Source organism: Pan troglodytes, chromosome 14, assembly GCF_028858775.2.
Source record: "Pan troglodytes isolate AG18354 chromosome 14, NHGRI_mPanTro3-v2.0_pri, whole genome shotgun sequence".
NCBI lineage: Eukaryota > Metazoa > Chordata > Mammalia > Primates > Hominidae > Pan > Pan troglodytes.
This window is the reverse complement of record NC_072412.2, coordinates 40,930,153-40,957,290: the sequence shown is the minus strand read 5'-3', so window position 1 is coordinate 40,957,290 and position 27,138 is coordinate 40,930,153. Positions and strand designations below refer to the sequence as shown.

Here is a 27,138-nt window from a genome sequence, read left to right as displayed (position 1 = left end):
TCTAAAATGTCTTATAACTATATGTTTAAAGTGTTGACCCTTGGCAGAGACTTATTGGCTCACCAAAATTAATTCCTCCTTATGAAAGATGGTTTTTGTTTTTCTTACATGGTTTGGCTCAAGGTGCGGATTTCTAAGAAATAGAATGTGACCACTAAGCTGTATGGCTTTCTGTATAGAACCTTCAGTTTCTGGAGGCCAGGATTTGACAACTTCAAGCATATGGAATGGTATTTCTGTCTCCCTTATCTTCAAATCTACCCAGGGTCTTTGGGATACACAACACCCTCTGTGTATCTATTAATAATGAGAAGACCTTAGAAGAGTGGAACATTGGATTCTAATTACTTAAGTGGGATTTTTTTTTTTCAGAGCAGTTAGCCAAAGAACCCAAAGAAACAGTATTTTCATTGACTGGTTATGTCAATAATAATAATAAGATAAAATTAATATACAGCTGTTCCTAATAGATAATGAGAAGAGAGGTGTAGTTAGAGACAGAATCTATAAGAGAAGCAAAAAGAAGCAAGGGGAAAATAATGGTCAATAAAGAGACAAAGGAGGGAAGAGACAGCAGAGGATGGAAGCAGTGAAATAACCAATGATGAAAGAGAAGAAAGATTGTGTGTGTGTGTGTGTGTGTGTGTGTGTGTGTATGTGTGTATGTATGAGAGAGAGAGGAAGAGTAGGAGGAGAAGGAGGAGGAGGAACAGCAGCAGAAAGAGGAGGAGGGTGGATATTAAGAACCATGTGGAAATGGGGAGATTAATTCATAGGCTCAAGGAGTCAGGAAGTTACCATCTTCTGACAATATAGTTCACTTCAAGGTTTATTCCAGGTGCTGGGGAAAAAGAGAACCGGAACTTATCTTTGATTTAATCAACACCTAAGCTAAATTGGCCATTGGTCATCGAAGTAGAGTACCTAGTGTTTAAGATCAAAGGTCGTGACTCCAGATGAACTTTAATGCCCCTCAGCCCAATGTGCAGTACCTTGGGAACAAGGGCACATCCTCAGGGAGGAAGAAACTCATGAGAAGTTCTGATAAAATGAAGCAATGTAATGTTTTTTGTGAAAAAAACTGAGAGAAGATATTCAGTGTCTAATAAAGTCAGTTATGAACAAAGGTCTTCATCTTTACCAAGAAACCACTTTGATGTATTTTTTGGTCTGTAATTTCAAAACTAGTCATACAAATTTATTATAAAGTTATAGAATATCTTTAAAGAGTTGAATTTTCTTAATAAAGTAGCTAGTGTTGCTTCATTTTTTGGTCTTTAACCATAATTAAGGGGAACGTAGAAAAATGATTGCGTTTATATTGGAACAGAAATGATTTCAAATTTGAATGTAGAGTGTTTTAAAAAGGAAAAAGGGATTGGTATTAATTAGATAAGAGGAGAAAGAGTATGGCTGTCTTCTCACCTTAATTATGTGAAGAGCTAGTTAATGGACAGTTGTAACTCAGTAAACTGTCAAGTGGGAGGGCTTAAGTTCATTTGTCTGATCTTAATGAAGTACTTTCTTTTTGTAAGATCGTTACACAATGATGTATACAACCAGATTAGCATCTTAAATAGCTTTTCTTAAGAGTGGAAGAGTCAAAAAAAAAAAGAGTGGAAGAGTATTTATTGATATAATTCTTTATCATCTGTTCTGGGAAGTCTGTGTGGTCTGTTTGTTATTGTAAGTTTCTACATTTACCTCAAAGCATTATTTTAAGCTAATATTTATAGGTGGGTGAAATATATGTGCTCAAATAGTTTTGAATTAGAAGAGGTAAAAATTAATAAAATATTGTTGAATTTGGAAAAAATGTTTACTTAAGAAATAGAAGTATGTATTATAATGGTAAATTAAGAAGGTATGTATATATACACATTAACTTTTCCTTGATAAATGATAATTATTTTTTCTCCTAGATTATCATAGAAATTAATGTATAGTTGCATTCGAATTAGAAATCCATTTAAATTTTAGTGTAATTACTTAATTAGACTATTTTTAAGGAAAAATTATTAGTCACTGAAAATTCAATCAGATAGAATTCACAATACCTTTCTTTTTTCTGAACAAGCTATAAAAGTGGCTGGAATGACTTTCATTCCCCAGATGGTGCTCATCATGTGATGTTCATACTCTAAAAACATGTTTCTGTAGTCATGAAATAATTTCTAGCTTTTAGTTAAGGATGTCTTAAAGAAAACCCTCTCATTCTGAATCTGCTATACTTTGAGAATAGTATGCTTTCTTACAGTTTAGTAACAAATACATCCAGGCTTCTAGTAACGTGTCTTGGCTCTTGGTCTCAATTAAGACTGCATCATAACAGTGGTTAAATTGGTAAGTTCTCTTGGTGATTTAGAAAGGATATACTGCCACTTATCCATTGATAATGTAATCTGAGCCATAGTTTTTTTCTAAGAAACTTGGATCTTACATTTAGTATTTTTATTTAGTTCAACAAACACTAATTGAGCATTCATTTTTTGGCAAATTATATGCATATAGAAAGGTAGTGATACAGAAATGGATACAATCTGATTTCAGCTCCTGAGGAAGTTACAATATTAATGTCTGAGGAGCATCAGATATTTCAATAAATAACTATTTTAATATGTGTTTTTTGTTTTTTTTTTTAAGCACTGTAGCATGATGACTAGCTCTGGTCAAAGCAGTAATGACCAGCTCTGGTCAAAGCAGTAATGACCTGAAGTAGGCCAGTGAAATAGGAATTAAACAAATATGAGAAATGTTTCAGAAGAAGGATGATACATATTACTAACTGATGAAATATGAGGTGGGTTAAGGGAGATATGAGAGAAAGTGAGAAATCAAAAATGTCCATAAATCCTACCTTGGACACGTGAGTATAGTTGCTGTTAATTAATATGATAAAGTGGGAGAAGGAGCACATTTGTGGTGGGGGCTAAATAATTCCATATACTAGAACCCTTTTGAATTTGAGGTTTTTCTGGTGGTTTTATCTAGCAGACTTGAAAATATGGACCTGGTTCTAGAGGCATTTTGATATTAAAGATAAATACTTGGAACCCGTTAATGTGTGGGTGTTAGCTGAATTCATGGGGATGGATGTAACAACTTAAGGAATGCAAGTATAAAGAGAGGAAAAATCTGTCTGCAGATTGAACATTTCAGGATTGGATAAGTAGGGAAAGAACCTTCATATTAGGCAGAGGAAGAGTGGTTAGAGATAGAAGCAGAACTGCGGAGAGTATTCTTAGAGAGCATTGGGAACAACTGTTTGAAGAAGAAAGTAATAGCAACCGTTTCAAATGCTGCAAAGATGCCTTGTTAAATGAAGAGTTATAATATTCACTCAAAAAAGATTATTCATTCCATCCATCCTTCCATCCAATCAATTAGCCAGGCACTATTGTGCTGGAGATGTATGCAAAACAGAAGTTTCTACCTTCGTGGAGCTTATTTTTCAATGAAGGGCAACTGTCAGTCAAGTAAGTAAATAAGTATATAATATATCAATTGAGGAATGGATGCTGTCACTGAGAAGATGACATTTGAATAAATTTCTGAAGGAGAGAAGTCCTGTGGGTAGAAAGTATTTCAGACAGAAGGGATAACCAGTATAAAAACGCTGAGGCAGGAGCACACCTGGGAACTGTAGGAAAAGCAAAGGACAGTGTATTGGGGCAGAGTGAGTGAAGGAGAGGTGATTAGGAGAGAAATCAGAAGGTAAAGAAAGATCATGTAGGGCTCTGTAATCCATGGAAAGGACTTCTGCTTTCAGTCTGAGTGAGGTGGAACACCATTAGAGGGTTTTGAGGAACGTGTTGTATGAGTGATCATTTTAACAGGCTCATTCTGGTTGCTGAGTAGTGAATAGACTGTGGAGGGTATGAATGAAAACAGGGAAAAAATAGTTGGTAGACTGTTGTAGTAATCCAGTTGAGACACTATTGTAGCTTTGACCAGCTGTGATGTTGATAAGAAGTAGTTGGATTTGGGTTATGTTTTGAAGGTAGAATCATTTTGATGTGCTGAAGGGTTAGATGTAGGGTTGATACAGAGTTAAGGATGATTTCAAGCTTTTGGACTGAGAAACATGAATGATGAAGTTGGAGATGGAGAATATGGAGGTGGAGGGAATATCAGACCTGAGTATGGGACATAATTTGATTTAAGATGCCTATTAGCCAACTGAAAATGTCAAAGAGGCAGTTGCATATACAAGTCAAGATTTCAGGAGAGAGATCTGTACTGGAGAGAGAAAATCGGGGTCATGATGGTTTGTAAAGTCATGCAAGTGATGAGCTTATTTAAAAAGTGAATGTAGATAGAAAATAAAAAGTTCCACTCCTGAAGTGCCTTACTGTGTACTGGTCAAGAAGATGAAGAAGAAACTGCAAAAAAGACTGAGAAGGAAACAGCAAAATAGGAAGAAAACTAATTTATTTAATTTGGTAAATAGGATATTATTGATGGACTTATCAAGATCAGTGTTAGTAGAGTGGTGGGAATGTAAGCCAAAAATCAAGGGGCTTACATTTTAAATTGGAGATGAAGCTGAACCCCCAGTGATTATAATTCATATGTATCAATGAAGTTTGATGGTGAACAAAAGCCAAAAGATGATAGATCACTTAAGGATGAGGTATAATGAAGAAATGACTGTTTCTGGAATGGGGAGACAAACATTTTTATAGGCAGAAGGGACAAAAAATGTGGAGTGCATGGAAAATGTGCCCTAGCTGAGGTGGAAAAGGACATTTTCAGAGCACCCTTGTGTCTTGGTTTGAAATGATGGAAGAACATGCTTTCCACTCAGGAACTGGAATGATGGAGCTGCCATAATATGACATAGTAAGTCTTCTAGGGGTTTCTGTCTACTCATAGTTAAAGCAGAAGTCCTTTCTACTGAAACAGTGGGAACAATAACAAGAATTGATTAAAACATCAATGATTTTGAGGATGAAGGAAAAATAATTTTGTTTGTTCATTTAACAAACCATTGTTGACCATTGACCGTCCCATGTGTGATTCTAGGTTCTGGAAATTTGGAGTGAGCCAAATAGATACATTTAATATTGCCCTAATGGGGCTTACATTCTAGTAAAGTATGGAGGAGTATGTGTCTGAAAGCTCTGTTCTGAGTGGAGGAGGCAGCTAGATTGCCTCTTGAAAGGGTGGTAAATGGGCTCAGATTTACTTCTGAGGAGAGCAGTAATGGTTTGTATTTGTTGCTGAGGGGCTATGAGAAAAGAGCCCAGGAGAGATTGTGGCAACATATTTGTTCAGGCAACATGGTATGCAGAATTTCACTTTCAGTACTTAGCAATCTAGAAAAAGGTATGAAGAAAGTAGATGGCCTGATGGGACAGGTTTGGGAATTGTAAGGATGAATATGGAAGCCTGACAGACCAATATCCAATGTGATTTATATTTCATTTTATTTAATTATAATTCACAGTTTAAATAACCTAATTCTAAAGAAAGTGTATTAGAAAATGGGAGTTCACTCATGATTTGGCTCTCTGTTTGTCTGTTATTGGTGTATAAGAATGCTTGTGATTTTTGTACATTGATTTTGTATCCTGAGACTTTGCTGAAGTTGCTTATCAGCTTAAGGAGATTTTGGGCTGAGACAATGGGGTTTTCTAGATATACAGTCACGTCGTCTGCAAACAGAGACAATTTGACTTCCTCTTTTCCTAATTGAATACCCTTTATTTCCTTCTCCTGCCTAATTGCCCTGGCCAGAACTTCCAACACTATATTGAATAGGAGTGGTGAGAGAGGGCATCCCTGTCTTGTGCCAGTTTTCAAAGGGAATGCTTCCAGTTTTTGCCCATTCAGTATGATATTGGCTGTGGGTTTGTCATAGATAGCTCTTATTATTTTGAGATATGTCCCATCAATACCTAACTTATTGAGAGTTTTTAGCATGAAGCATTGTTGAATTTTGTCAAAGGCCTTTTCTGCATCTATTGAGATAATCATGTGGCTTTTGTCTTTGGTTCTGTTTATATGCTGGATTACGTTTATTGATTTGCGTATATTGAACCAGCCTTGCATCCCAGGGATGAAGCCCACTTGATCATGGTGAATAAGCTTTTTGATGTGCTGCTGGATTTGGTTTGCCAGTATTTTATTGAGGATTTTTGCATCAATGTTCATCAAGGATATTGGTCTAAAATTCTCTTTTTTGGTTGTGTCTCTGCCCGGCTTTGGTATCAGGATGATGCTGGCCTCATAAAATGAGTTACGGAGGATTCCCTCTTTTTCTATTGATTGGAATAGTTTCAGAAGGAATGATACCAGTTCCTCCTTGTACCTCTGGTAGAATTCGGCTGTGTATCCATCTGGTCCTGGACTCTTTTTGGTTGGTAAGCTATTGGTTATTGCCACAATTTCAGCTCCTGTTATTGGTCTATTCAGAGATTCAACTTCTTCCTGGTTTAGTCTTGGGAGAGTGTATGTGTCGAGGAATTTATCCATTTCTTCTAGATTTTCTAGTTTATTTGCATAGAGGTGTTTGTAGCATTCTCTGATGGTAGTTTGTATTTCTGTGGGATTGGTGGTGATATCCCCTTTATCATTTTTTATTGTGTCTATTTGATTCTTCTCTCTTTTTTTCTTTATTAGTCTTGCTAGTGGTCTATCAATTTTGTTGATCCTTTCAAAAAACCAGCTCCTGGATTCATTAATTTTTTGAAAGGTTTTTTGTGTCTCAATTTCCTTCAGTTCTGCTCTGATTTTAGTTATTTCTTGCCTTCTGCTAGCTTTTGAATATATTTGCTCTTGCTTTTCTAGTTCTTTTAATTGTGATGTTAGGGTGTCAATTTTGGATCTTTCCTGCTTTCTCTTGTGGGAATTTAGTGCTATAAATTTCCCTCTACACACTGCTTTGAATGTGTCCCAGAGATTCTGGTATGTTGTGTCTTTGTTCTCGTTGGTTTCAAAGAACATCTTTATTTCTGCCTTCATTTCGTTATGTACCCAGTAGTCATTCACAATTGCTTCAAAGAGAATAAAATACCTAGGAATCCACCTTACAAGGGATGTGAAGGACCTCTTCAAGGAGAACAACAAACCACTGCTCAATGAAATAAAAGAGGATACAAACAAATGGAAGAACATTCCATGCTCATGGGTAGGAAGAATCAATATCATGAAAATGGCCATACTGCCCAAGGTAATTTATAGATTCAATGCCATCCCCATCAAGCTAGCAATGACTTTCTTCACAGAATTGGAAAAAACTACTTTAAAGTTCATATGGAACCAAAAAAGAGCCCACATCACCAAGTCAATCCTAAGCCAAAAGAACAAAGCTGGAGGCATCACACTACCTGACTTCAAACTATACTACAAGGCTACAGTAACCAAAACAGCATGGTACTGGTACCAAAACAGAGATATAGATCAATGGAACAGAACAGAGCCCTCAGAAATAACGCCGTATATCTACAACTATCTGATCTTTGACAAACCTGAGAAAAACAAGCAATGGGGAAAGGATTCCCTATTTAATAAATGGTGCTGGGAAAACTGGCTAGCCATATGTAGAAAGCTGAAACTGGATCCCTTCCTTACACCTTATACAAAAATCAATTCAAGATGAATTAAAGACTTAAATGTTAGACCTAAAACCATAAAAACCCTAGAAGAAAACCTAGGCATTACCATTCAGGGCATAGGCATGGGCAAGGACTTCATGTCTAAAACACCAAAAGCAATGGCAACAAAAGCCAAAATTGACAAATGGGATCTAATTAAACTAAAGAGCTTCTGCACAGCAAAAGAAACTACCATCAGAGTGAACAGGCAACCCACAAAATGGGAGAAAATCTTCACAACCTATTCATCTGACAAAGGGCTAATATCCAGAATCTACAAAGAACTCAAACAAATTTACAAGAAAAAAACAAACAACCCCATCAAAAAGTGGGTGAAGGACATGAACAGACACTTCTCAAAAGAAGACATTTATGCAGCCAAAAGACACATGAAAAAATGCTCATCATCACTGGCCATCAGAGAAATGCAGATCAAAACCACAATGAGATACCATCTCACACCAGTTAGAATGGCAATCATTAAAAAGTCAGGAAACAACAGGTGCCGGAGAGGATGTGGAGAAATAGGAACACTTTTACACTGTTGGTGGGACTGTAAACTAGTTTAACCATTGTGGAAGTCAGTGTGGCGATTCCTCAGGGATCTAGAACTAGAAGTACCATTTGACCCAGCCATCCCATTACTGGGTATATACCCAAAGGACTATAAATCATGCTGCTATAAAGACACATGCACACGTATGTTTATTGCGACACTATTCACAATAGCAAAGACTTGGAACCAACCCAAATGTCCAACAACGATAGACTGGATTAAGAAAATGTGGCACATATACACCATGGAATACTATGCAGCCATAAAAAAGGATGAGTTCATGTCCTTTGTAGGGACATGGATGAAATTGGAAATCATCATTCTCAGTAAACTATTGCAAGAACAAAAAACCAAACACCACGTATTCTCACTCATAGGTGGGAATGGAACAATGAGAACACATGGACACGGGAAGGGGAACATCACACTCTGGAGACTATTGTGGGGTAGAGGGAGTGGGGAGGGATAGCATTGGGAGATATACCTAATGCTAGATGACGAGTTAGTGGGTGCAGCACACCAGCATGGCACATGTATACATATGTAACTAACCTGCACATTGTGCACATGTACCCTAAAACTTAAAGTATAATAATAAATTTAAAAAAAGAAAAAAGAAAATGTTAGTACTGTTTAATTGAAATTCAAGAATTCATAGGAAATACTCATAAAGTGGTAAGTTAACAAACTCTTATTTTCTACTTCTTGCTAGAAGGTAACCTGAAATAATTTTATGTCTATTGTTCTTCTGACCAGCTGTGATGTTGATAAGAAGTAGTTGCATTTGGGTTATAGTTTGAAGGTAGAATCATTATGATTTGCTGAAGGGTTGGATGCAGGGTTGAGACAGAGGTAAGGGTGATTTCAAGCTTTTGGACTGAGAAACTTAAATGATGGAGTTGGAGATAGAGAATATGGGGGTACCTTTCTGATTAATACCTTTCTGATTAAAAATCCTCTAAATTTTCCATGCCAGAAAATGATAATTCACCTTGCAATTTGAGGTTTTTACTATCTTAGTGTATTCTGGCCTACTATTTTTATTTTGCTAAAATATTTTAGCTTTAATTATTTGTGGGGACATAACCAGTGTAGCAAGTGGCTCAGGACATTGTGTTTATTTCTGGAATATGAGTCCTCTGACATCACTCCTGTATCAAGTTAGATTGACACTACTCTAGCTGTGGTAAAACATACATTTAAGCTCATTCATTTTTTTTCCTAGAATTTAATGAATCTTCGTTCTAAATTTTTTTCTTTTTTCTTTTTTTTTTTTTTTTTTTGAGACGGAGTCTTGCTCTGTCACCAAGCAGAGTGCAGTGGCACGTCTTGGCTCACTGCAACCTCCTCTTCCCGGGTTCAAGCGATTCTCCTGACCCAGCCTCCCGAGTAGCTGGGATTACAGGCACATGCCACCACGCCCAGCTAATTTTTGTATTTTTAGTAGAGACGGGGTTTCACCATGTTGACCAGGCTGGTCTTGAACTCCTGACCTCAAGTGATCCACCCATCTCTGCCTCCCAAAGTGCTGGGATTATAGGCATTAGCCTTTGTGCCCAGCCATTTGTTCTACAATCTAATGAATTTAATTACTTGGGTAGGTCTTGCTCCTTTCCTATTGAGTTCTCCTTAAAATACAGTGGAACTTTTTTTTTTTCATGAAATTAAGGTGTCAATAGTTGTTATTTGTCTACAACATGGAAGAAGTTCTTGTCAAATTATGTGATACTGTGGGGATTTGCATATATAAATTGTATGAAATATAGAACTTTTTAATGGTAGTATAAATTCACAGGTTTTTTTTTAGGTTTGGGGAAAGGAGTTAGTGATTGTCTTGAGTACTTATGACATCAAAATGAAGACTTGAACTGGGATGTTAAGTTTAGAATGTTGAGGTTAAACATGATTTTCTTCCTCCCAAATCTATTTTCTGGAGTTCTTTCATTCTGCTGAATACATGATGATCTGTTCTTTCATTGAGTTTCAATCTTTCACTATAGTAATAATGTTCCAAAACTAGTGTAGGATTTGGGGGTTAATTTCTGCCTATTTAATAGTAAAAATAAATTCAGTTTTTTATATTGAGCATGCTGTTATAAGTAAGGCATAGAACTTAATTTTCAATTTATTTTCATCTTTCACATACTTACCTGTATTCTTTCTGTGTAGTTTTGATATAGCTAGCTGGAATGAAGTGGTGTAGTCAGTGTTAGAATGTTGATAATTGGGCCACATCAAGAATCAATGGTTCTAGCCTTTTTTTTTTTTTTTTTTGAGACAGAGTTTTCGCTCTGTTGCCCAGGCTGGAGTGCAGTGGCACAATCTCAGTTCACTGCAACCTCTGTCTCTGGGTTCAAGGGATTCTCGTGCCTCAGCCTCCCAAGTAGCTGGGACTACACGTGCGTGCCACCATGCCCAGCTAATTTTTGTGTTTTTAATAGACAGGGTTTCACCATGTTGGCCAGGCTCGTGTCGAACTCCTGACCTCAGGTGATCCGCTTGCCTTGGCGTCCCAAAGTGCTGGGATTACAGGCATGAGCTACTGTGCCTGGTGGTTCTAGCCTTTTAAATCCAGTTCAACAAATATTGAGACCCCTATAGTGTAGAAAGCACTGTACCATATGCTGTGGAAAATTGTTATAATAATTTTAGTTAAGCTATTCACATAGCTGACAGCAGAATGATGTCCAAGAAGTTCTGTTTTCATGAATTTCAGATAACACATTAACTTCGATTGATTTAAAGAATAAACCAATATGGGCCTTGTTTTAAACATTTCAGCATATTTTGAAGGGTCTCATCATCTCCTTCTAGGAAGTTGATTGTCAAGAAATGTAAACTATGAACTTCTACCAGGTCAGGAATTCAGTGATTCCATTTCTTGTCATTTAGTAAATTTTAGGGACTATTTTAATATGATCTTTAATAATTATTGTAAGTAGAATGGTATTAGTAGGAATAGAAAAAAATTCTCATTAACTTTTTTTAACCTACTTTTTTTTTTGAGATGGAGTCTTGCCGTTTCGCCCATGCTGGAGTGCAGTGGCGCGATCTCGGCTCACTGCAAGCTCCACCTCCTGGGTTCACGCCATTCTCTTGCCTCAGCCTCCCGAGTAGCTGGGACTACAGGTGCCCGCCACCACGCCCAGCTAATTTTTTTTCTATTTTTTAGTAGAGACGGGGTTTCACCATGTTAGCCAGGATGGTCTCGATCTCCTGACCCTGTGATCCGCCCGCCTTGGCCTCCCAAAGTTCTGGGATTAACAGGCCTGAGCCACCGCCCCCGGCCTAACCTCTACTTTTATATAATAATATAAAATGGATTTCACTTGTAATTAAGGTGTAATCTGTCAGATAGCCAACGTTAATGCTAAAATGAAAAGTAAATTGCATGATTTTCTTGTAATTTTACAGCGCTTTGAACTTCAAGATTCAGGAAGCTCTCTACTTCCTAAAGAGATTGTAAAAGTAGAGAAGATGATGGAAAACCATGTGTCCCAAGCTTCTGTGACCATCCGGATTGCAGATAAAGAGGTGACCATTAAGGTAATTAATCACAGGTTTATTCTTTCTATGATATACCTTATTCTGCCTGTTTTTATGACCTAAATTGGGTTTATGATCTCCTTGTAAGTCTTCTCTCTTGATAGTACTGCTTCTGTCGGTATCTATATGTCTATGTCTCCAGAGTCATGTGTGCTTATAAACTGGAAAAGTTCAGGAGAAACACAGGGAAAGCCTTTCATCAAAAATTCAAAGTTGACCTGTGGGAAAATCAAGTCACAGGTTGATTACTGACAGCATTTTGTGCTATGAGTCCTTGGTAAGAAATAGTGTTTTCAAACATTTGAGCTGCTACAGAGACCTATTTTCAAGTAAAATCTTTCTTAGCTATGTGAAACGGTTTAAAAAGGATCTGCTCTGGTTGAATTGTTTTTAGAGAGGGAAATAATATTTGGTCATAGAGCTCCATCTGCATGTATATATGTTATATATATATCAGCTCCTTCTGTATATATCTATATGTGTATATATACACACATTTTATGGAGTCTTACTATATTGCCCAGGCTTGTTTTGAATTCCTGAGCTCAAACAATACTCCTGCCTTAGCCTCCTGAGTAGCTGGGACTACAGGCACATGTCACTGTGCCCAGCTCATGATAAACTTTTTTGTTTTAATGTTTGATATTATTAATATTAATTCATGTTACTGTACTTATTCATTGAACTGAATATTGATTATATCCACCATGAGCTAGGTTCCATATTATGAGTTTACTGTGTACTAGTTACTGTATTTGTCTCTGCATATATTACGCGATTTAAATCCCGCAAGATCCATTAAGGTAAGTTTTATTATCTCCATTTTGTAGATTAGAAAACTGAGATGTAAAGAGGTTAATGATTCACCCGGAGACAGCAGCTAGGAGATGGCACAGCTGGGATTTCTAGGCAGGGACAGTTCCCCACTATACTCTCTGTTTTCTTCAGATGAATGGTTCATCTAGCTGATAGTTTAGGATAGAGGCAGACGAGTTAAGACTGCATTGGAATGACTGGGGATATGGAGAAGAAAGTAATACTGGGATTCAGGAGACGGAATAGGGAAAGCTTCAGAGAGAAGATGAAGCTTGAGCTAAGCCTGCAAGAATAACATAGGATTTTTCCAGTGGCTCAGGAGTGGATAGGACATTTTTGGCAGTTTAAACAATATGTTCAGAAGCATGAGTTATGAACAAGACTTCATTATTTGCTTCCCTTTGGTTATGGCTTTTTAACCTCATTGCCTCTAGTCTCTTCCAGTTAGCTTTCCATGTTGATACCAGGTTAAATTCTTAAATGCAAATCTGATCCTGTCACTTCCAAACTTACAATTCTTTGGTTCGTGTGGTATATAACATGATCCAGCCCAGAGTCCTCATCAGAACATGGCTCCTTGGGAACTAATAGGGGAGGATAAATAATAAAAGGGGAAGACAAAAAATAAAATGAGAAGTAGACGTAAAAGATGGGAAGAGAGAATATGTGAACAGATGCCTCTCAGTGGTAAACTAAGATAAACCTGAAAAGGATTTGTGGACTTGACTTTTAGAAATCAGGAGGTCATTGGTGACTTTAGAGATTCCAGTGGACTAACATTAAATTCTGTGCTTACAACTAGAATTTTGGGAAAAAAATTTATTCTCCAGTAGTAACATCTTTACTATAAGTTATAAACAGCAGTAAGATGACATGATTTTTATGAATACGTCTGACAATGTGGGACTTTAATTTTAGGGAAATAATTGATTTGGAAGATTTGTAATAATGATCATCAGATCTATTAAATGAAAAAATAGTTGCTGCTCTATTGAAATATCAAAAACAGTAAAGAATTAAATTGAGCAAGCTATTAGTTGGAGGCTTTTAAGTGGCAGTTATATACTTTAAGTTACTGATACTTTGAGAAAAACATGCATGTTTTACACACACACACACACGCACACACACACACATGCGCACACACACACACACACACACATATATATATATATATTTTTTTTCGAGACAGAGTCTCGCTCTGTTGCCCAGGCTGCAGTGCAGTGGCGCAATCTTGGCTCACTGCAACCTCCGCCTCCTGGGTTCAAGCGATTCTCCTACCTCAGCCCCCTGAGTAGTTGGGATCACAGTTGTGCACCACCATGCCCAGCTAATTTTTTTGTATTTTTGTAGAGATGGGGTTTCACCATATTGGCCAGGCTGGTCTCGAACTACTAACCTCAAGTGATCTGCCCGCCTTGGCCTCCCAAAGTGTTGGGATTATAGGCGTGAGTCACCACACCTGGCCATGTTATATTGACCTCTCTTTAATTATAGGTGCCAGCCGGGACCAGGCTATTAAGTCAACCTTGTGCGTCAGACTGTTTCATACAGACTTTGAGCCATAAGCAGCTACAGGCTGAAATGATGCAGTCTCACATGGTTAAAGATATATGTTTAGTTGGAGGAAAGGTAAGAATGACAGTCTCACTGCAGACTTTTAGTTTCCTGGCTTTTGGTTATTTTGACTTACCTCTTGAATAATTTTTTCCATTTGTAGGGTTGTGGAAAAACAGTGATCGCTAAGAACTTTGCCGATACCTTAGGATACAACATAGAACCTATTATGCTCTATCAGGTACAGTGTTCATTTTTAGCTGCACTTGGACTATAAGCATATATGCTTAGGCCATCAGCAGAATTTATGGATATCTTCTTGTTATGACCTGTGTTTTTTTATATAGGTAAAGAACCAAAATAGTAATAAAATTATTCAAATTAAAGTGCAATTATAATTCTTTGGAGCTTTTGAAAGTACATTCTAGGATATCTGATGTGCACAACATACCAGGGGCTGTTTTTCAAAGATATTTATTTTCCAGAGGCCTGGAAGGGTAGGGGGAAAGGAGGAGTGAAGAGAGGTTGATTAATAGTTATAAAAATACAGGTAGGTGGGAGAAATAAGACCTACTGTTTGATAAATAATATGACTATAGTAGACAATAATCTATTGTATATTTTAAAATAGCTAGTAGTTAATAATTCAAATGTTCCAGCATAAAGAAAAGATAAATGTATAAGGTAATCGACACCTTAATTACCCTAATTTTTAAATTTCACATTATAGGAATGTATCAAAATATCACATGTACTGTGAAAATATGTACATATATTATGTGTCAATTACAAAGTGAGATTCATTTTATGTGCATGTCCCCACACAGAATACATTTACTAGTAATTTGGAAATCTAAACAAAATAGGTTTCAGCTACAGTGGGAGCTAATTATATATTCACTGAATAGATTATTTTTTAAATGGTGACAAAATATATATAACATAAAGTTTACCACATTAGCCTTTTTCTTTTTCTTTTTTTTTTTGAGATGGAGTTTCGCTCTTTTGCCCAGGCTGCAATGCAATGGCACAATCTCGGCTCACTGCAACCTCTGCCCACCCCGGGTTCAAGCAATTCTTCTGCCTCAGCCTCCTGAGTAGCTGGGATTACAGGCGCCCGTCACCATGACTAGCTAATTTTTTTGTATTTTAGTAGAGACAGGGTTTCGCCATGTACAATTCACTGGCAATAAGTACATTCACAATGTTGTGTAACCATTACCACTTCCTTTTTCCAGAGCTTTTTCATCATCCTAAACAAAAACTCTGTACTCGTTAAACAGTAGCTCTCAGTTTTTCTTTCCCTCTCAGACCCTGGTAAACTCTACTTTCTGTCCCTATAAATTTGCCTATTCTAGGTACCTCATATAAATGGAATCATATAATTTTTGTCCTTCTTGTCTAGTTTATTTTACTTACCATAATGTTTTCAAGATTTATCCATGTTGTTGCATATATCAGAATTTCATTCCTTTTTAGGGCAAAGTCATATTCTGTTGTATGTCTATACCACTCTTTGTTTCTCCATTGGTCTGTTGATGGACCCTTGGGGTTGTTTCCTTTAGACTATTGTAACCTTTTGGCTATAGTAAGTAATTCTGCTGTGAACAGTGGTATACAAGTATGTATTTGAGTCCCTGCTTTCAGTTTTTTAAGGTATATACCTAGGAATGGAATTATTGGATCATATGGTAATTCTGCGTTTAATTTTTTAAGGAGCCAATAAACTGTTTTCCATAGCAGCTGCAACCATTTTCATTCCCACCAACAATGCACAATGGTTCCAATTATTTTACATCCTCCCTAACACTTTTCTTTCTTTTTTTTTTTTTTTTTTTGTAATCATCATCCTAATGGCTGCGAAGTGGTAATTCACTGTGGTTTTGATTTGCAGTTCCCTAATGACTACTGATGCTAAGCATCTTTTTCATGTACTTACTGACTATTTGTATATCTTCTTTGGAGAAATACCTATTCGAGACCCTTACCCATGTCTGTCTTATTTATTTTTTCTCTTGATTTTTATTTTAGATTTGGGGGTACATGTGCAGGTCACAATTTACATGGGTAAATTGTATGTCACTGAAGTTTGCTGTATAAATGATTCCATCACCCAGGCAGTTAAACATAGTATCTGATAGTTTTTCAACCCACAGCCCCCTCTCAAGTAGTCCCTATTGTCTGTTTTTCCCATCTTTATGTCCATGTGTACTCAATGTTTAGCTCCCACTTATGAGAACATGCAGTTTTGACTTTTTGTTCCTGTTAGTTCACATAGGATAATGTCCTCTAGCTACATCCATGTTGCTGCAAAGGACATGATTTTGTTCCTTTTTATGGCTGCATGGTTTTCCATAGTGTATCTATGCCACATTTTCTTCATCTAGTCCACTGTTGGTGGGCACCTAGGTTGATTCCATGTCTTTGCTGTTGTGTGTAGTGTTTGTATTAGTCAGGGTTCCCTAGAGGGACAGAACGAATATATATAGACAGAACTAATATATATAGTGTGTGTGTATATATATATATACACACACACACACACACACATACACACACACACTAATAGGAGATACACACACACACACACATATATAAAGAGAGTTTATTAAGTACTAACTTACACCATCACAAGGTCCCACAATAGGCTGTCTGCAAGCTTGAGGAGCAAGGAGAGCCACTCCAAGTCTCAAAACTGGAGAATTTGGACTCTGATGTTTGAGGGCAGGAAGCATCCAGCATGCGAGAAAGATGTAGGCTGGGAGGCTAGACCCGTCTTGCCTTTTCATGTTTTTCTGCCTGCTTTATATTGGCTGGCAGCTGATTAGATGATGCCCACCAGATTAAGGGTGGGTCTGCCTTCCCCAGCCCACTGACTCAAGTGTTTATCTCCTTTGGCAACACCCTCACAGACACACCCAGGATCAATACTTTGCATCCTTCAATCTAATCAAGTTGACAGTATTAACCATCACAGTGCTGCAGTGAATATATGTGTAGAACAATTTATTTTCATTTGAGTATATACTTAGTAAGGGGATTGCTAGGTCAAATGGTAGTTCTGTTTTAAGTTGTTTGAGGAGTCTCCAAACTGCTTTCCACAGTGGCTGAACTAATTTACATAGCTGCCAGCATTGTGTAAGTGTTCCCTTTTCTCCACAACCTCATCAATATCTGTTATTTTTTGACTTTTTAATAATAGCCATTCTGACTGGTGTGAGATGGTATTCACTGTGGTTTTGATTTGCATTTCTCTGATGATAGTGTTGATGAGCCTTTTTAAAATATATTCGTTGGCTGCATGTATGTCTTTTGAGAAATGTCTATTCATGCCCTTTGCCGATTTTTTAAGTGGGGTCGTTTTTTCTCTGTTGAATTGTTCTTTATGTTATTAGACCCTTGTCATATGCATAGTTTGTGAATATTTTCTCCCATTCTGGAGGTTGTCTGCTTACTTTGCTGATAGCTCCTTTTGCTGTACAGAAGCTTTTTAGTTTAATTAGGTCTCACTTGTCAATTTTTGGTTTTGTTGCAAGTTCTTTTGTGGTCTTAGTCATAAATTCTTTGCCAAGGCCCATATTCAGAACAGTATGTCCTAGGTTTTCTTCTAGGTTTTTATGTTTTAGGTCTTAGATTTAAGTCTCTAACCTATTTTGAAGCAATTTTTGTATATGGTGAAAGGATTGGTTCCAGTTTCAATCCTGTGCCTATGGCTAGCCAGTTATCCCAGCACCACTTATTGAATAGGGAGTCCTTGCCCTGTTGTGTGTTATTGTTGACTCTGTCAAAGATCTGGTGGTTGTAGGTATGTGGCTTTATTTCTGGGTTCCCCTTCCTATTCCATTGGTCTAGGTATCTGTTTTTGTACCAGTATCATGCTGCTTTGGTTACTGTGGCTTTGTAGTCTAGTTTGAAGTCAGGTAGCATGATGCCTCAGGTTTTGTTGTTTTTGTTAAGGATTGCATTGGCGATTCAGGCTGTTTTTTGAGTCTATATGAATTTTAGGATAGTTTTTTTCTAATTCTGTGAAAAATGATGTTGGTAATTTGATAGGAATAGCATTTAATCCGTAAATTGCTTTGGGCAGTATGGCCATTTTAACAATTGTAATTCTTAGGAGCACAGCATGTTTTTTTCACTTGTTTGTCTAATCTCTGATTTCTTTCAGCAGTGTTTTGTAATTCTTGTTGCAGAGAAAAGATCTTTTACTTTCTTGGGTAGCTGCATTCCTAGGTATTTTATTCTTTCTGTGGCTGTTGTAAATGGGATTGTGTTCTTGATTTGGCTTTCAGTTTGGATGTTATTGGTGTATGCAAATGCTACTGATTTTTGTACCTTGACTTTGTATCCTGAAACTTTACTGTAGTCACTTGGCACTTTTAGGAGCCTTTTGGTGGAGTCTATAGGGTTTTTTAGGTGTAGAATCATATAATCTGTGAAGAAAGATAGCTTGACTTCCCCTTTTCCTATTTTTATTTTTTGGTCTTGCCTGATTACTCTGGCTAGGACTTCTAGTACTATGTTGAATAGGAATGGTGAGAGTGGACATCCTTGTCTTATTCCAGTTGTTAAAGAGAATGCTTCTAGCATTTTCCTGTTCAGTATGATGTTGGCTATGGTCCTTACCCATGTTTTGAGCTTTTATTTTTTTAATTGACTTTTTGTTGTTGAGTTATAGGAGTCTTTTAATGTATTCTGGGTATAGAATTCATTCTCCACATATATGATTTTCTTTTTTTGAGATGGAGTCTCGCACTGTCACCCGGGCTGGAGTGCAGTGGTGCAGTCTCGGCTCACGGCAACCTCCGCCTCCCAGGTTCACGCGATTCTCCTGCCTCAGCCTCCTGAGTAGTAATATTTAATGTGCCATTGCTTTGAAATCATATGGAGAAGATCTTGAAGAAAAAAATATTAATTTCCTTTTTGATTCCATCTTCATTTGCTATTATATTATTTATATAATTATGTATAACATGAATATTTTCTTCACATTAAAATAAAAACTCTCATTCTAATGAAAACTGGAAATAATTTGTCATCAATTTTTCCAAACAGTACTGTTTCTGTATCAGGTTTTCATAGTTAGTTTTATACTGTATGTTTGAGCTATGAAATTTATGTTCACTTCATGCTGCTGTTTTTTAAAAGACTAACCAAACAAAAGAGTATGTGTATATCTAATAATTCAGATCTCGTAGCTACACTGGAAGGCCTCCCAAAGTATCCTGCCTTTGAGTATGCTATCTTGATATGTAAAAGAATTAGTTTAAGAGTCTGAGAACAGATTTTCTCCTATATTTCTAGAGAGTGACAATAAACTCACCAAAACATTATTTTATTTTAATGTTTTTCGGTTTCCTGTTCAGTTTATTAATGCATGGATGAGTAAGGGTGGGAAGATACTACTGTTAAAGTTAATGGCAGGACTTTCTATTTCCTGATACACTTTTGAGTTACAAACTCAGTGTCTTCTAGTTTCTGTCACAGAATAAGGTCATTTAGTCATGTCTTATCAGTCCTCTCTCTGAAAAATACAGATGATGATAATTGAAAGGCACATAAGTTTCCCGTAAAAACATTTACCCATCCTTTATACATATCCTGTCAACCTTTTAGATGTCCTGCAAAGATTGGGAAACAGTAGAGATAAGCAAACTAAGCACATTTTCTGAAAACTCCTTTTCTTTTTTCCCATTTTGCTTTTCTGCTCATTAATTTTTAGAGAAAATTTTTAGAGAAAAGAGTTTCCTAGAAGTATAGACTTTGGAAAGGGATAGAGAAATATAATAACTGTAATATGTTTTGGAGGTGAATTTGTTTCTTTTGCTATATAGCTTCTTTCCATGTAAATAATCAGTTGCTTTTTATTATAGAAACCAAGCCCCTGAGATCAAATATAAGACTCCTCTGTGGGACACAGGAATTAATAAACTTAAAGAATGAATTTGGTTTGTATAATAATATAGTGCACATTGATGAAAAAGTTCCAGAGGTTTGATGCAACATAGAGAATTTAGTGGGAAAAAGTAGATACACCATCTGTTTTCCTAGAAGATGTGGAGACTTCCCTGTTATTTGTACATGTATAAAGCTACACTTAATCTGTGGTTTTTGCCTTATTTTTAGACTTGATTATTTTTAGGACTGCATTTCATATGAAGTAAAAGGAAAACAGAGCTTTAACACAGATTTGAGGCAGTACGTAAAGTAAGTTTTATAATAGGCTATAAAAGTCATAAATCATTTGGCTCAAGTGTTAGGTCAGATTCTTTCAACTGATTATTCTTTTTTTAGGGTTGAAACCAGTGATTTCATAGTGTTGAAGAAATACAAGTTATTCTTTTCCTTCACAACCAGATAAGGGCATATTTCCAGATTTCTTTCTACATCATCATAAATACACTAGATCTGAGATCTTTTCCTTCTGATCAATTACTAGTTAGATTAAACACCAAGTCAAATTTAATCTAAAATTCAAGTGCACGTAAGTTTATGGGACTTTTAGTGAAAATAATTATGGTCTAAAATATGTTGAAATCTTAGTATCATCACTGACCTCTTAGCTAAGTTTTTCTTTCTATAGCTAAACTCAGACCAAATCCTTTCCCCTCTCTTCCATCTAATCTGCAATCCTCACTTCTTGTTTATCCAAATATAGTGGAAATATTTTTATTCTTTTATTCTCTCTCCTTTGTTTTTATTGGTCTATGTCTTGGATTCATTGCTGTGCCTCTTATTTTTGCCTTGACTTCGTGCTTTTCTCTTATGAAGATTTCAAGACATTTGTACTCATTTAGGTGTTCTTTATGCAACGTTGGACCTTGGAGGCTTTTTTTTTTTTTTTGACGCTGACTTTTTAAATTTTTTTTTTTTTTAAGAGACAGGTTTTTGCTCTGTCCACCAGACTGGAGTGCAGTGGCGCAGGCACAGCTCACTGCAGCTTCAAACGTATGTTCTTGAGTCATCCTCCCACCTCAGCCTCCTAAAGCCCTGAGATTACAAGTGTGAAGCACCCTGCCAGCCGGGGCTGATTTTTTACATGAGTCTGTAGCTCATCTTGTTTTCTTGCTTTTTTATTTTACTACAGTCTGTCATCCTTCCTGTCTTCTTAGTATTTTTTTTTCCACAAAGAATAGCTCTTACAATGCTATCTATCTAAGAATTTACTTACTTCAGCTCCTACAGATTTCTTTAATTATAAAGTTTATTTTTCAAGAACCATGTATATACTGTTGATCACATCAGAACTTTAAAATGGTTGACTCTAGCAATCCTTTTCAAATCTCAGGCTTACCAAGGCTTCTGTCTCATATCTTCTTTAGTTTTTCTCTCTCTTCTTTTTTTTTTTGAGATGAAGTCTCACTCTCACTCTGTTGCCCAGGCTGAAGTGCAGTGGCATGATATTGGTTAACTGCAACCTCCGCCTCCCGGGTTCAAGTGATTCTCCTGCCTCAGCCTCCCGAGTAGCTGGGATTATAGGCCCACACCACCACACCCGGCTAATTTTTGTGTTTTTAGTAGAGACAGGGTTTTGCCATGTTGGCCAGGCTGGTCTCAAACTCCTGACCTCAGGTGATCCCCCCACCTTGGCCTCCTAAAGTGGTGGGATTACAGGCATGAGCCACTGCTCCTGGCCCAGTTTCTCTTTAATAATGATATTGCTTTGTTGCCTGCCTCTTTTATGTAGAATATTTTAAATTTAAAATACATTCCAACCTATCAGACTATAAACTTTAGTGTCTGTATTAGTTAGGATTTCCTAGAGAAACAGAACCTATAGAGATTTATTGTAAGAAATTGATGTGTGAGATTATGGAGGCTGAGAACTCCCATGATCTGCCATCTGCAAGCTGGAGAGCCAGGAAAGAGGTGGTGTGGTGGTGTAGTTCTAAGAGAAGCCTTGAAGGGCTGAGAACCAATAGAGCCAATAGTATAAGTTCCAGTCTGAGTAAGGAAGACTAATATCCCAGCTCAATAACACATAGAGAAAGCAAATACTGCCTTTCTCCTTTTTGTTCTACTCAGGCCTCCAACTGATTAGATAAAGCCCACCCATATTGAGGAAGGCCATCTGCTTTACTCAATCTACCAGTTCAACTGCTAATCTCATCCAGAAATACCTTCACAAACACCCCTAGAATACTATTTAACCAAATATCTGAGCATCCCACAGCCCAGTCAAGTTGACACATAAAATTAACCATCACAGTGCCTAAAGAGTTAGCAGAATAAAATTTCTAATTTGAAGTGACATTTTCATTAAATATCATTTCAAATTCCTTGCCTATATAGTGGGAGAATGCTATAAGAGGATCATAAGTATTTGTAATATTATTTGCCATAATTTAATAAATTAATGAAATTACAATGAATTTTAGTGTTACTCATACTTGTAAAATTATAAATATTATACATTGTATAGAATAGTTACTTTAGTAAGTTTCATCAGGGTACTAATAAGCAGGTGGCAATTGCTCACACAGGGAATTTTATAAATTAAATTGTAAAATTACAACCCTTATCTTAGTAAGTTACTTCACAAGTGTACTTTATTGGAAAAAATATAATATGGATGCTTCTCTGTAATACATCGCCATTTCTGGAAAATGTAACTCAAATTTATACCTAACTAATTGTAAGTCACCATTGTAACTGTTGCAGATGCATATGTATATTAACGCTTAACAATTCTTCATTTTTAAAAATAAATAATGAAATAAGTAAAACTAGTATATAATGAAGAAATCTTATCTAGGCAACTAGCTTAATTTCTTCCCTTATCACATTTAAAAAATCTTATAGCACTTATACTTTATTTTTATGTCAAAATGCCAGAAACTTTGTTATCCGTATTTTCCAGCTTCAAAAGAGAATTGAAAGCCTCTTGATAATGTCTAGTTGATAATGTCTACCTAATATGTACTTCAAGTCTCAAATACACAGTAGTATATAAAGAAGCAGTTTTGCAGATTGTAGCTAATCACTTAAGTAAAACACCTGTCTATTATTCTAACAAAAAAAGATATCCAACAAATATATGATTTAGACAATAGATTGAATTGGGAGATGCTATTATAATGGGAAGGTTTTGTGGAAGTTTCTTTCTTTTTTTTTTTTTTAATTTTCATTTTTTTGAGACAAGGCCTGGCTATGTGACCCAGGCTGGAGTGCAACGGCACAATCTTAGCTTGCTGCAACCTCCACCTCCCAGGCTCAAACCATCCTCCCACCTCAGCCTCCCAAGTAGCTGGGACTACAGGTGCACACCAGCATGCTTGGCTAATTTTTTTTGTATTTTTGGTAGAGATGGGGTTTTGCCATGTTGCTCAGGCTGATCTCGAACTCCTGGGCTCAAGCAGTCCTCCCGCCTTGGCCTCCGAAAGTGTTCGGATTACAGGCGTTTGCCACTATGCCTAGCCTTGTGAAAGTTTCTAAGAAAAACCATCTATGGCTGTTATTGAGAACTGAATACTCTTTCCATTTGGAAACTTAATTCAGGACATATTTGGAAAACAACTCATTCTCTACCCCAAATAGTTTGAATAGAGAGTTTGTGCACATTCAGTTATTGCCTTTCTAGTCTTCTTGTGAATAATTTGTTTTGTTTTGTTTTGTTTTGTTTTGATCAAAGTCTCGCTCTATCACCCAGACTAGAGTGCAGTGGTGTGATCTCAGCTCACTGTAGTGTCTGCCTCCCGGATTCAAATGATTTTCATATCTTAGCCATCCGAGTAGCTGGGATTACAGATGTGTGCTACCCTCCCCTGGCCAATTTTTGTATTTTTAGTAGCGATGGGGTTTTACCATATTGGCCAGGCTGGTCTTAAACTCCTGGCCTCAAGTGATCTGCCCACCTTGGCCTCCCAAAGTGCTGAGACTATAGGCTTGAACCACTATGCCTGGCCAACAAGTAAGATTTTTGAATGAGAACAGAACAAAGTGCTAATATTACCATATATCAGGGTTGACAAACCTTTTCTGTAAAGTGCCAGATAGAAAATACTTTCAAGCTTTGTGGATCATGCAGTCTTTGTTAAAACTTCTCAACTCTGCTATTATAGTAGAAAAGCAGACAAAGGCAGTACATCAATATATGAGTGTGGCTGTGTTCCATCTTATCACATTTTTGGTGGGGTTTTTAAAGTCACGTTTACTGAGGTATAATTCATACATAGTAAAATTCAGTCCATTTTGACAAACACATTTGGTAGTAGGGCCAGTACCACAATTGAAATATAGGGCATTTCCATCACCTTGAACAATTCCCTTGTTCCCTTGTGTAGTCCACCCAAACCCAGCCCCTGGCAACCACTGCTTTCTATCCCCATTAGTCTTGCCTTTCCAGAATGTCATATTAATGGGATTATACACTATGTGCCTTTTACATCTGGTTTCTTTCACTTATATAATACATTTGAGAGTCATCTGTGTTGTTGCATGTATCAGTAGTTTGTTCCTTTTAATTGCTGACTACCTTATCACATTTTAATTTATGTTTATATCAGTATTTCTCTTTCTTCTACAGTAGCTTTATTTCTTTTTTCTTCTACTTCATATATATTTATATATATTAATATATTTTATATAATATTAATATATATCAATATATATTTATATATTATATATATAAATAAATATATATATATTTAAACCCGTGGTGGGCCATTGGGTGGGTACCTTGCTGCCGCCAACAGCCAAGCCATGGGCTACAGTAGCTTTATTTCTGGTGCTCAGCCCTTCTCAATGAATTTGTCAACACTAGCTTTCTAAGCTTTCCACTCATTTCCAGCTTGGGATCTGCCCAATCCATCCTTACAATACTGATTTTTGTTCTTTCTAATTTTCCCCCTATTTTACATTTTTTAATCACGACTCACAGTTTGCAAGATAATATTGAAATTATGCTGTTTAGCACACAGTGCTCTTTTTTATCTGGCCCCTGTAAGACCTCAACTGTGCAACTAACATTTACCTTATAACTCCAGCCTTAAGGGATGACTTGCAGTTTCCCCAACATGACTTGCTGCCTACCACTCCATGCTTTCTTGCACTCTTCATGCTGCCTGAACCACCCCTCAGAGCCTGTAGGCCAATTTGCTAACTTTTAAAACTTAGCTCCACTGCCTGCTCTGAATTTCTGTAAATCTTGAATTTAATTTATATGTACTCCCTCTTTGTTTCAGCATCACTTAATGGCCTTTTTCATGGCACTTATCATTCTGTACTATAATAACTACTGTATTCCATTAGCTCCAAGAGGCACTCAATTGTAAGATGCACCACTAAGAAAGAAAAAGTACTTCAAATTAAATTACGATACAAGACTTTATCACTTAGAATTTTCATATTTGTCTTAAAGAACTCTTCCAGACTTAATTTAGATTATATACCTCCTGTGCATGCAGAAAAAGGAAAATGTGAATATAATAAATAGGAAAATATATATAAAATAAAAATAAATTTAATAAATTTATAAATAAATATAAAAATAAAAAAATAATATTTTAAAATATTTTTAAAACTTATGCACCATCATAGTCTGACTCTTCTAAAGCACTTTATGATTCAGTTGCAGATGTTCATGTTGTTTCACGTATACTCTCTGTGTGTTCCTTTGGTTGGTCAGGAACAGAATGCTCTTCTATTGTTTCCCAAATTGTCTTCCAAGCTACTGACAGCCATTCCGCTGGTTTTGATACTGATATTTTTTAAATTTTAACCAAAGGTACTGACAGAAATGTTTTTAGGCAACAACTAGAACTCATATTCTTTTCCCAAATGGAAAAGAGTAATTTGTTGACTAAAACATGGATGGATTACAGTTGTTTCTTTAAGCCACAAGCTAACAAACATACTAACAAACAAGCAGAAACAAGTGCACATATATGTACACAATGGTAACTGACTCTTCAGCAACTGTTGTTAAGATTCTATCAATTGAAGCTGCACCCTGATTTCAGAGATATTAAAATATAAAACATGTATATCTTGGAATTGATGAAACAGCAGTTTGTCTCTCCTATCGTTTGTAAGCTCCTTGAAGGCATGGACAACACACTTTTCAACTCTGTTTCCTTCATGGACAATAGATGTCTAGTTGAAAAAATGAAATAGAATAGAAAACAGAAAAACCACAGAAAAGATCCGTGTAACTAAGAGTTGATTTTTTTGAAAAGATAAAATTTACAAACTTGTAGCTAGATGAATAAGTGAAGAGACAAGATTATAAACAAAAGAACAAATATCACAACTGATAGCACAGAAATACAAAGGATCATGAGACTACTATACATCAACAAACTGAATAACTTAAAAGAAATTGGTAAATTCCTAGAAATATATAACCTACCAAGACTGAATCATGAAGAAATGAAAAAATGAGAACAAATCAATAATGAGTACAAATCAATAATGAGTTAGGAGATTGAATCGGTAATCAAAAACCTGCCACCAGAGAAAATCAATCCTATTATGTGATGGCTTAACCTGTGAATTGTACCAAACATTTAAAGAAGAACTAAAACCAAACCTTTTCAAACTTTTTTAAAAAATAGAAAAAGAGGGAATACTTTCAGACTCGTTTTGTGAAACCATTATTACCCTGATACCAAAGCCAGACAAGCACACTACAAGAAAAGAAAATTACAGACCAATATCCCTGGTGACCACAGATACAAAACATAATAAAGGCCATATATGACAAGGCCACAGCTAACATTATGCTCAATGGTAAAAAGCTGAAAGCTTTTCCTCTAAGATCTGGAACAAGTCAAGGATGCCCACTGTCACCACTCTATTCAGTGTACTATTGAAAGTCCTAGCTAAAGCAATTAGGCAAGAAAAAGAAATAAAATGTACCCAAATCACAAAAGATGGAGTAAAACTTTTTTCTGTTTCCAAATGACATGATCTTATATATAGAAAACACTAAAGATACCACCCAAAGCAATACAGATTCAATGCAATCGATCTCTACCAAAATTCCGATGACATTTTTCACAGAAATGGAAAAAAAATACTAAAACTCATATGGAACCACAGAATACCTTAAATAGCCAAAGCAAT

General features: G+C 36.4%; 1 protein-coding gene across 4 annotated transcripts in view; it reads left to right on the top strand.

Annotated features, from left to right (window-relative positions):
* The window catches only part of VWA8 (von Willebrand factor A domain containing 8), a 395,962-nt gene that overhangs the window by 79,510 nt on the left and 289,314 nt on the right, over positions 1-27,138 (top strand). For all 4 annotated transcript variants that reach the window (XR_010150666.1, XM_003318022.7, XM_016925242.4 and 1 more), the window contains 3 exons: positions 11,569-11,700; positions 14,014-14,148; positions 14,237-14,314. Coding sequence is in view for 3 of the 4 variants with exons in the window: in XM_003318022.7 (XP_003318070.5) it covers positions 11,569-11,700; positions 14,014-14,148; positions 14,237-14,314 (345 nt within the window). In the remaining variant the exon portion in view is untranslated. The remainder of the gene's footprint in view (positions 1-11,568; positions 11,701-14,013; positions 14,149-14,236; positions 14,315-27,138) is intronic.